Source organism: Saprolegnia parasitica (genome assembly GCF_000151545.1).
Source record: "Saprolegnia parasitica CBS 223.65 unplaced genomic scaffold supercont2.82, whole genome shotgun sequence".
NCBI lineage: Eukaryota > Oomycota > Saprolegniomycetes > Saprolegniales > Saprolegniaceae > Saprolegnia > Saprolegnia parasitica.
Window position 1 is genome coordinate 4,841 of NW_012156476.1, and position 10,749 is coordinate 15,589.

The following is a 10,749-nucleotide window of genomic DNA, read 5'->3' on the forward strand; positions in this document are numbered from 1 at the left end:
AACATGGTTGAAGTTGCAAGCGTCGGGCGCAAAAGAATTGAAATGCGAGAAACCGTCTCCAATCGGTATACTGTATCCAGGGCATGCGCTGGCCGTCGACAATCATAGAAGGGGCTAGGAGACGCTACACTGTCTTCGTTTGCGTGTACAAATGGCATATCGTTGTTCATTGGGACATGGTCGGAATACAACGTAACGTTAGAGGCTGCCCGGCTGGGGCATCTGCCCAACGAGCCGCGTTCTTGACCATGCTGCACCTCAAAACTTGCTGCTGAACACTCAAGCATTGTGCCTCTTCCAAATGATGGTAGCCCTGCGGCACGACGCATGGCTACGCGACAACTTTGTTCCGGCATGTGCCGTGTACACGCCACGTCTCCCGCTCGGCTAAGCCTCTCGGCGGCCGGCTCGTCGTAGCACCTTGGAATCGCTAGTCCACCATCATATCCAGTTTAGTGTAAATTATATCTAAATAGACTCACTTCAACAAAATTAGAGGCTGCCACGAATGGTATCTTCGGTGTGAACGGACGTTTGCTGCTGCCTGCTTGTGCCTCTGTATCAATAATCAATCAATCAATCAATCAAACGTGTTCGCGTTGAAACCAAATGAGCAAAAACTAACTCAAAGACTTCGCATACGTAGTGCTACGCCTGAATGCGTGGGAGTTGGCACCAGCACTTGGTCGTTGGGAGTGAGCTGCGCACGGAGAGATCCATCCTCTGTATCAATAATACACAACAAATGGATCGACCATGCACGACCCAGATGCAACTGGTCGATCATGCACGACACCCGTCTGCAGCTGACCCGGCTACGTGTATGTTACTAGTGTACGCGCGGCAGACAACCACACGCCATTAGTTTTGGAGAGATGTATTCAACCAAAGATGACTTGTCCCATCAACGATATTCAGACAATATGGGCAAGCATGACACGATGCGTCAGTCGGCTGTGTTGTGTGTTGAGCGCTTGGGCAGCGCTGCAGCGGAACATCCTTTGTGGCTGATGACCCGTCGAGCTTTCTTGTTAAGGGCGCTTGGCGCGAAATGCATGCAATCTTGGCTATCGAGCCAATGATCTCGACGCACACATGGACACGCCCGTCGATGTACAAAGGGGGTCGCAGTAGGACTGAAACGATGGCAGGCACGGGGTTCGCACCACTGTAGACGGTTGGGCGCGGCTTGTTGGCGAGACTGCGGCTCTCTTGATGTTATTTGGGCACCCGAGATTGTAGCTCTTATGGTAGAACGCGCCGTCGTCGTGGGTGCGAGCCAGTAGTTGAGGCGAGCAGACGCAGTACCCGACGTTATGAAAGCCGATTTTGCACTTGAGGCTCTGCAACACAAGAGTATACTTGCATGCGAGGTTGATTCAAAACTGCATTTGTCTCGGTTCCAGAACGCGTCGCCAACGCCGCGGCCATTTGCTAGCGTTGGATACGCGCGACGCCACTATTATGGACGCCCTTCTTGCGCTGAGGGGAGGAAAGTGCAATGAAGGCGCTTCCGCCTTTGTTGGGTCACTTTCAAGTACAGCGGAGGCAGTTTGCCGCGCAAGATGGAGAGAGGAAAGGGTGTTGTAGTTGAACTGAGTTATGTTACATGCAAGTATAAAGATATGGTGGACTTCCTAATGCGCTCGTGAGGCTTGGCCGGTGCGTCAGCGAGGAGCGTTAGTGGTCGTGATTCGAGATTGTGCGAGGGACCAGGTAGTGTGCACACCAAGGGTCATCGCGGAGAGCGGCCAGCGACGCGTCAAGAGATGGCACCGCAGCGCGACGAGCCAAGTGCCGGACGTGCAGTCTTGCGATAGTAGCTGCCCGGATCACGAGCGCGGCAGCGGCAAGTTGCGGCAGCGTCGAGCGGAAGACACGGTTGTTGCGTTCGAGCCAAAGACAATACCAGACGAGAGAGCAAGGGTGTTATGCGGCGGACGGAGCGGAAACGATCGTTTCGTGAGCGGAGTTGCGCGACTACTCTCGTGTTCGATGTCGACTCTTGAGGAGCAACCCGCCGCTTCTTCCATGAGGCTGGGGCAGTCAGGCCACACGCACCCTTTTCGTGCCAGAGCATGAGAGCATTCCTGCGTATCAAAACCAACCAAAAGCAGAAGATCAGAAGCACAAGTGGTCACGAGCGCGCCCGCTCGAGCCACAGTACATAAAGGAGATGCCCGACGAGAGACGAACCCGCCTCGCCCACCACTGACATGGCGGAGACACGGCTGTTGCCCCAAGTCGTTGGGTCTTGCAAGAGGAAGCAAGAATTTCGGACGCCGCGACCGCATCGCGCCAAGAGAGAGGGCCGCAGCACCGGCTGGATGTACCGGTTACTAGTACATATTTATACTAGCACGAGTACTAGTACGTTTTTCTAGTACGCGACGATTGTCTTGGCCTACGCCGCTGACACCGCACGGCGAGCTGCACATGAGCGCGGGCGTCTTGGACTAGGTATAACGAGAAGCTGCTGGCCCTGAGTTGTCGCTAAGGATTGGACAAGTCTGCGATCGCGTTGTGGTAAACGTTCAGAATCTATCGGAGGTCTGTCACGGCGCGATCGACTAAGTGGTGATAAGCGCATCGAGAGGCATCGAGCCTCGAGGAAGAACGGCCTTGGAACCTTCTGAAAATCAAAACCATCAGTTGGCAATCCCAGTTGTTACAGGAATCGAGCGAGGTCGCCATTTGCCAAATGGCGACCTCGCTCGATTCCTGTAACAACTGGATTTGCCAACTGATCTTGCAGTGTTGCGGGTGACTTATGCAATGGGCTACGTAAACCGTAACACTGTCTTGCCAAAGTTATGGCAAGACAGAGCATGCGATCATAGCATGCGATAACGAATATGTACGAGATGACAACTATCAATAATGTGAATCCACGCCTCACGAGCGCATTAGAAAGTCCACAATATATTTATTATTGCATGTAATATAACGCAGTTCAACAACAACAACAACAAGCGCAACTAGAATTTTAAGGACTTGTTCAATGCTGTACAGGTACCACTAGCACACATATGTGTACTATTAATAGTGGGTGGGAAAAGTGCGTCGACGATAACGACATTTGTGGTGCACGCGATCACAAGCGCACAGATGTATACGTATGTGCATGCGTGACCACGCGGCAAATCTTCTTCAAGTGAGCAATCAACGCACGCGTGTGGGCGCCACATGGGTGCGATGCCACGCGCCCAACGATCGGCTTTGGCTCGTTTATGCGCGTGACAAAAGCAACCCAAATGACGCAAACGACGTCTCTATAAATCCACAACTCGCCGCATGTTGAGTCATTTGCGGGGGACGTATCGACACACCTTTCGAGTCCGAATGATGCAGTTTCCTTTCCTCTGCTTTTAACCGGCTGGGTGTTGGACTCGATTCATGGAAATGTATGAGCTAAAAAGACCTCGACCACCGATTTCGTCGCACCGTGTAAATGTGTACGTGTAATCAGAGACGTTGTAATCTGGCTCGGCCGTGGTACGTGGCCGCCGCAACGTGCAACTCACACAAAATCAGATTTGGTGCGGGGTAGGGCTGATAGGCGTACCACGCGTTTCAAATCCGGATGTTTTCAAAAGGTATCTTTCAACCACAACTTCTTGTCAATTCTTCTTCTCGGCTTTTTCTCTCGTATAGTTGAACATCCAGTACTCAAATGGAGCCGTCTCAAGTTATTTGCACGCAGGAACTAGGCATGACCTGTACACGGGATCAGACGCGAGGCGTACCGTTGCGGAGGGTCCAGATTTTCCAACATTTGTATGCATGGATGTACCTTCTCACGACAAAAAATGCTCAACTCGTACTTTTCATAACCTCCCCATCCTGTCGTTTCCACGACGCAGCTGCCAATGCATCAGATCACCCTTATCTTGTTGATCCCGGTAAGGACGCGCAAAAGACACTCATGGGTTTCTCGGGTACCACCAAATCGGTCCTATATCACCGCGAGCTATCGCCGCGTTTATAGCAACAATCTCTATGCTATCGAGTCGATGCGCTGGACAAGTGGCGTCGCCATTTGTGTTGGATAGTGTATCAAGGTGTTACACTGTTTCCCTCCGCTCCGTGGTCGTACCACGGGTTTAGGTAAACATAGCAGCGACCTCTACGCCCGATAACAAACAGACACATCGATCTGTCAATTACGTATTACCAACACGCGTTCCGCAACTTCACCCACGCGTGGGTAAATTGTGGGACGTCCGTATTAAGTGTGGGCGCGTTTGCTCACCTCATTCTTTCATTTGCAGTCTCTGACGCATATACCACCTCCATCGGCATGAAGCTCCTCTCGCTTTCCACGCTTGCACTTGCAGTCTTTGCCGTCGCGTCGGCCCAGCCCACGACACCGACCAATGTCTCGGTGCCCGAAGCCGGTGTCGCGTCGGACATCCCCGTCATCGTGCAGCTTGGCAAAGACGCCGTTCTCGATATCACCAACCTCATCAACGACTTTAAGGCCATCAAGGCCAGCGGCTTCACGCGCGACCTCGTCCAGCAAGCGCTCGGCCACTTGCAGAGCGCGATTGGCCACGGTGTCCGTGACGTCGGCCAGGCCAAGACGATCCTTGACAACATCAAGAACCTGCTCCAGAACGGCGGCACGCCCGCGGACGCGGCCGAGATTTCAAGTGCGCTTCAAAAGATCGTGCAGCTTTACTTCCCGACCAAGATGCCGACCAACTCGACGATCGCCGACGACATCCAAAAGGCGTACGCCATGGGCGCCGAGCTCCGTGCGGACTTTGAAGCGATCGTCAAGGACCTCCAGCGCATCGCGGCCGGCGGCTTGACGCCCGAGCTCACGCAGTCGATCCTTGGCCACCTCCAGACGGCATGGAGCCACGGCCTCAACAACCTCAAGGACGGCAAGAAGATCGTCGACGACATCAAGGCGATCGTGCAGGGCGGCGGCGTCGACATCAAGGACGGTGTCGCCATCACGAACGCGATCCAGTCGGTGCTCCAGCAGTTCCTTTTGACGCTCGACCCGAACCCGAAGGTCTGCATCCGCGACGGTGTCGGCCGCGGCTTTGGCACGCCCGTCGTCAACCAGTGCTTGGAAGGCGAGGAGGCCTACGGTGCGCTCTGCTACCCCAAGTGCAAGGAAGGCTATGAAAAGGTGGGTTGCTGCCTCTGCCGCAAGAAGGGCTGCAGCGGCGCCGAGGGTGTCACCGATGTTGGCGCCTCGTGCACCAAGCCCAAGGCGTACGGCCGTGGCGCCGGCTACACGCTCTGGAACCAAGACAAGTGCAATGCTGAAAACAACGGCCAGTGCGAGAAGAACGGCCTCATGTGGTACCCCAAGTGCAAGCCGGGCTACCACAACTTTGGCTGCTGCATTTGCACGCCCGACTGCCCCGCGGGCACGACGGACGACGGCGCGTTCTGCCGCAAGGACCACTATGGCCGTGGTGTCGGTGTCTCGCGCCTTGGTTGCGACAAGGGCCTCGAGAAGAGCGGTCTCTTTTGCTACAAGCCGTGCGCGCCCGGCTACAAGGGCGTCGGTCCCATGTGCTGGCCCCAGTGCCCGCCGTCGATTCCGTCCAACTGCGGCCTCTTCTGCACGTCGACGAGCGCCACGTGTGCCTCGAGTGCGATCGAGATCATTGGGTCTGTCGCCAAGATCGCGTTGAGTGCTGTCAACAACGATACGGCCGGCGCCATCTCGACGGGTATTCAGGCAGGCGCGAAGGTCATCACGCTCGAGAAGTGCCCCAAGCCCTAAGCGGCCATCACGTCGAACGAAGAGTGGTGTTTCAGATTTTCGTCAAGATTTTTTGAGAGCTCAACTAATCATGTGATACATACAGTCATGCCTTGCATGTTCTAAATCCATTCTACATCCAGCAGACTCGTTTGTCCAAGCTTGTTGGTGTCCTAGCACACGAGGCACTCGGGTAACCAACGGGAATGGAGACCATCGACAAATCTTGTCGACAAGAGCAGCCGCTGAGACTGGCGTTTGATAGCTCGTTTGATACAAACTGAGTGATTGTATCAAGCCACCGTTGTACAATACAATTGTATGGACCCGTGGGAGACGTTGATCGAGATGACTTTTCTCAATGGACGACTTTTAACTTGATGTTTCCAAGCGTAAAGGTGGCACGTTGTAGACTCCGGCCGCACACACAGACGTGGGCGTCGACCAATGCTCTAGCATGCCCCGACAACGCTACAGGTAAGAGACGATCGCCCACCGCTTTCCCGGCAACATCAAATGTTACGTCGCATCGCTGTGGTAGAGCCTCCGATGTCCAGATGATCACAGGTTGCTGCCACGAAAGCAGTGCTGCCGTTGGCAATTGCGATGTTACGCTCAACCACGCGACGGTCAGACTGCTACCGACGTGTTCACACGTACAACCAGTCGGGTTGTCCGCTACGTTGCCCACATGTCCATGACGCGCGGACCGGTATAACTTCACTTGAGGCATAGATTGCAGCACGGTGGATTCGAGCTCGCTAAACACTGGAACCAACGTTCGGCGCATTGCCAAGCCTTGATCTTGCGAAGCCTCTGTCGATCGTACTGTCAGCGTCTTCATCGTTCCGTAGCAGCGCATCATGAATCAGATCAGGGTATTTATCGTATTCCTGAGTTTCATACCGCATTGACTTAGAGGGATCTGCAGTACGAGCACGTAGTCCTGGGCTCTGGCCTACACGGCACTACATAGTCGTTCCAATCAAGAGAGACCGCGAGCGCTCGAGCGATCATGATTTGTCACACACAGCCACAAATCAACTGGCTCTTTTCGGAAGAGTAGCGCTCGCCAGCTTTCTAGCCCACCGGTACCCAAAACGCCTCGCTGATCTTTTCTTGGTGCATTTAGGCGTTTCGATGTGTGGCAGTTTTAACGAACGGCAGCTCGGCGTATGGGCTGCAGCGGCTATCAGTCTCGTTGCCGGGGCCGTTGACGATGCAGGTGGTCGTTGTCTTGCCCTCTTGAGAAACATGTGTCCCAATCGATTGCGCTGTTCGACGAAGCATGACGGTTTCTGCGCCGCGAGGGTCGAGCGCTTGCAGTGGCCCATCAATTTCTCTGGGAGGGGCCTGTGTCACCTGGAGGTGCGGCTGGCGAGGCCACCGACCCGCCACCCGAGGCCCATTTCTACGCGCGGGTCGCCTCAGAACCCGAGCCACCGATTTTCAGACCCGGCGGCTTTTGTAACAGATACATGGGTGACCAGTATCAAGTTCACGACAGCCCTCCTTGTTGATACTCGTTCCATTCCGGAACGAGTAGTTGATAACCCTTCGTAGCGGACTGCCTGCGCCAATACCGGTGTGGAGTAAAAACAAACAGAAGATGAATGACAAAAATGCTCATGTTTGTTGAAGTAAGCTATTGTCTTTGCTTTGAAAGATTAGGGTCGCGGTCTCCCAGTACTCCTCACTTCCAAATACATCGAGCACATCACACATGCAAAATACTACCAAGCACAACTTCGAGAAGCACAACGACGCCCCCGAGCTTGTTGCTGCTGACCAACGAACGCCCAAGACCCTGTCGTCGAGCGAAGCATCACTGGATCAAGACGCGACTTCGATCGACGCTCCACAGGCGACACCCAAGATGCTCACATGCCTCCCCCCGCGTTCATGATTGCCTTCGATTCAATCAACGTCCATGGCGAAGGGGTCTTGGGCCGCAGTGTCCTTGGAGGTGTCACTCACGACGGGACCTTTGACGGTGCACCTGTGAAAATCCTTCGGATCGAATCGCCGACACCCGAGTCGGTTCTCAAGGTCAACCGAGCCGTGCGCCACCTGATTGACGTGTATCATCCCAACATTGCCCAGTTTTACGGCGTGAGCTGGGAGACGGGCACACCGCTGTGCGTTGTCACGGAGCACGCACCTCATGGGACGCTCGCGATGCTACTGGCGTCCGACACGGACCTGGGCCTCGTCCGTATCGTGTGCCTTCTACTGGACGTGGCGAGGGGTATGCTGTACCTGCATTCGCAACCGACGCCGCTCCTTCATCGCGATTTGCGCGCCGCCAACATCCACCTCATGTATGTACCCGCCGAGACGCAGGCCATGAGATCTGATATGTGTCTTTTGTCTCTATTAGGCACAATTTCAAGGCCAAGGTGGCCAATTTCGAACTCTGCGGCAAACTCGGGCTCGATACGTCACTCGTGGGGACGCCAGCGTGGACCGCTCCCGAGATGTTGCGCGGCGAGAAGGACTATACGGAGAAGATCGATGTCTACTCGTTCAGCATGCGTACGTTGCAATCTGTGAGATGTGTACCCTGGGACTCATGAGCGGTTGCAATCTGTGTAGTGATGCTCGAGATCTTGAACCAAAGAGCGCCGTACTCGGAGGCTGCATTGCCGCCGCGCGAGCTCTTGCACAAAGTAGCGCACGAAGCCTACCGACCGAGCCTTCTCGAGCGGGATTTGTGGCCGATTAAGCTCGTGGAACTCATGGAAGCGTGCTGGCAACACGACCCTGCGGATCGTCCCGCGTTTGCTGACGTGGTTGCGATTCTTGACAGTATTCTTTCGGAAAACTGCGAACGGCGTCTCGGTGCACAAGCAAACTGCAGCGATCGAAGCGGCGGTGGATGGTCTACCGCGATTCTAGCCCGTCCACGGTGGACGGGCTAGAATCGAGTGGATTCCAACTCGATGACAAGGAAGGTTGATATCGTACTAGTACTAGTAGCTTTCTAGCTAGACGTGACCAAGGACATAAAGTCCTTGCTGTGATGAACGTTAAGAAGAATGATGTGTACTCGTGCGTCGTACCGAGCTTGGAGTCGCATGCACACGTCAGAGTTCCAACGAGTTGGGTGGCAATCAAAATGGGTGGCAGTCGCCGTTGTGCTAATGATATCTTCACAATCCGCTCGCAATAAAAGCATTTTCACAATCCGCTCACAATAAAAGCAAAGACATGTGGCTGATGGGATCCAAGGGTGCCAAGCAGGATGGATGCGCTTCTGGACCCAGACCCGTACGAACGAGCCGCCACGTCAGGCCGAGGTGCACCAGATCTGGAGACTTGGCGCAGTAACTTTCCGCTCTCCGTGCTGCAATTCATCAACTAAAATATCGTGTTGCGCGTGGGATTGTTCCATTCCATGGGGCTTGTAGACCCATCAATCTTTTGATGTAGTCGTCTAACAGGAACAAATAGCGCGCTGCAACCTTCATGACCCATGCCTTGAGAGATGTTGTCAGCTACTAGTATAATAGTACAATGCAATCATGTGCTCTTCAGCTACGTCGAGAGGTTGTTCAACTGGTTGGCTTTGTGGTTTTAGGCCAGTGCGTGGACAGCAACCTTGGCCGACGTCGCGTGAGGCGAGTCGGTACCCATACGTACGCCACGGATCCGATCGCGCGGATTTTTTCGCCGGCGTAGGCAACGAACGGCTGGTTCTCGGAGCTAGCGTTAAGTTGTGTCTTGAGCTCGCTAAGCATTTCGACTTGAGCTTAGAGTACCTTGGACGATAGCGCCGTGATTCGAAGCGACGAATGCACTAATTCTCGTACAATATACGAGAATTAGTGCGCGTCATTAGTTCAGTCGAAGGCCGTGATGGAAAGAGAACGAGCGAAAAGGGAGAGTGACGTCTGGCGTAAGGGTTCATGCACAGTGTCGGGCGATAACAAAAAGTTGATAACCCCATCAACTATCTGGAGCTTCTCATTCGATCATGAGCACCGAGTGCACTACTAGTAGATGCTATACGTCAGGAACAAACGACAAGAGGGTGCTTTCAGAAAAGGACCCAAAAGAATTGCGTCAGAAAGTCTGTCTGCGCTGTGCTTTCCGCTCTGTCCTTAAGAGGCAGGCGCAGTTTCGATCCGAGCGATTGGACGCTGTCTGACTGGCCTATTATGAGCTGCGCTCGACCGATTCTTGGCGATAACATCTCGTCCGCTGCCCCGAAAACTCCCATGTGACCAAGTGGCAGGATAAAATAGAGTGTACTAGTATACCGGTACGATAGCGACCTTGGATCCGCCGAGCCGCCAAGCCACCGCTTGAGACAGCTCCACGTGACGTGTTCAAGGAATGCTCTCGTCACGGATTGGCTGCATCTGATAGACGTCCGGATTGGTCGAGAAAGGCGGCATGTGATTGGCTCTGGTCTGCGAAGGGCAATCATCGACTTTTCCTTCTTGATGAGCTCGGGCCACGACAACGACGACGCTGTACGACGCTGCCGACGCACCGGGGTCACGCTGTCCTATTGTAGACGCGTCACCGCTTCTTTGCCGCGTGCGCCAAGGGCGACGTGGCCACGGTCACCGAGACCCTCGCGCTTGGCGACGTCGACGTCAACGAGGTCGACGAAGATGGCAATGGCGCGCTCCTGCTCGCGTGTAAATACGGGCAGCTGGACGTCGCCCAGCTTCTCTTGCTTCATCCGTTTCTCGATGTGAATGCATTCAACGACGTAAGTAGAACCGCCACTTTGCACTACCACCATACTAAAGCCAAAGACTTATAGGTGGGCTATACGCCGCTGATGGAAGCCGTCGATGCGAGCCACCCCGCGCACGTGGCCGCGCTTCTCCAGCACCCGAGCATCAACGTTGAAGCGACGGCGCCGGTTCGAATCCTCACTTTGTCGCGGATATTCATATTTTATCGTGCATCCTTTACCGAGTAGGGCGGGTCCACGGCGCTCATGCTCGCCTGCATCCAAAACGAAGTCGAGATTGTCGCGCACCTGCTCGCGTACCCTGGTCTCC

At 54.4% G+C, this 10,749-nt stretch overlaps 3 protein-coding genes across 3 annotated transcripts in view; all 3 read left to right on the top strand.

Annotated features, from left to right (window-relative positions):
- Positions 1-4,226: 4,226 nt before the first annotated feature.
- Positions 4,227-5,749, top strand: SPRG_12769 (hypothetical protein; the record flags this gene model as incomplete). Its single annotated transcript, XM_012351553.1, has 1 exon — positions 4,227-5,749. Exon 1 carries the CDS (start codon positions 4,301-4,303, stop codon positions 5,747-5,749), a length of 1,449 nt encoding a protein of 482 aa, XP_012206943.1. The 5' UTR covers positions 4,227-4,300.
- Positions 5,750-7,630: 1,881 nt separating this feature from the next.
- On the top strand, positions 7,631-8,649 carry SPRG_12770 (TKL protein kinase; the record flags this gene model as incomplete). Its single annotated transcript, XM_012351554.1, has 3 exons — positions 7,631-8,049; positions 8,109-8,263; positions 8,324-8,649. The coding sequence occupies 3 exons, from the start codon at positions 7,631-7,633 to the stop codon at positions 8,647-8,649; spliced, it is 900 nt and encodes a 299-aa protein (XP_012206944.1).
- A 1,527-nt stretch (positions 8,650-10,176) lies between these two features.
- SPRG_12771 (hypothetical protein) overlaps positions 10,177-10,749 on the top strand; it is a gene marked incomplete at both ends in the record, with an annotated part of 2,923 nt that continues 2,350 nt past the window's right edge. The window contains 4 exons of the mRNA XM_012351555.1: positions 10,177-10,206; positions 10,251-10,451; positions 10,506-10,607; positions 10,668-10,735. Coding sequence (XP_012206945.1) covers positions 10,177-10,206; positions 10,251-10,451; positions 10,506-10,607; positions 10,668-10,735 — 401 coding nt within the window. The remainder of the gene's footprint in view (positions 10,207-10,250; positions 10,452-10,505; positions 10,608-10,667; positions 10,736-10,749) is intronic.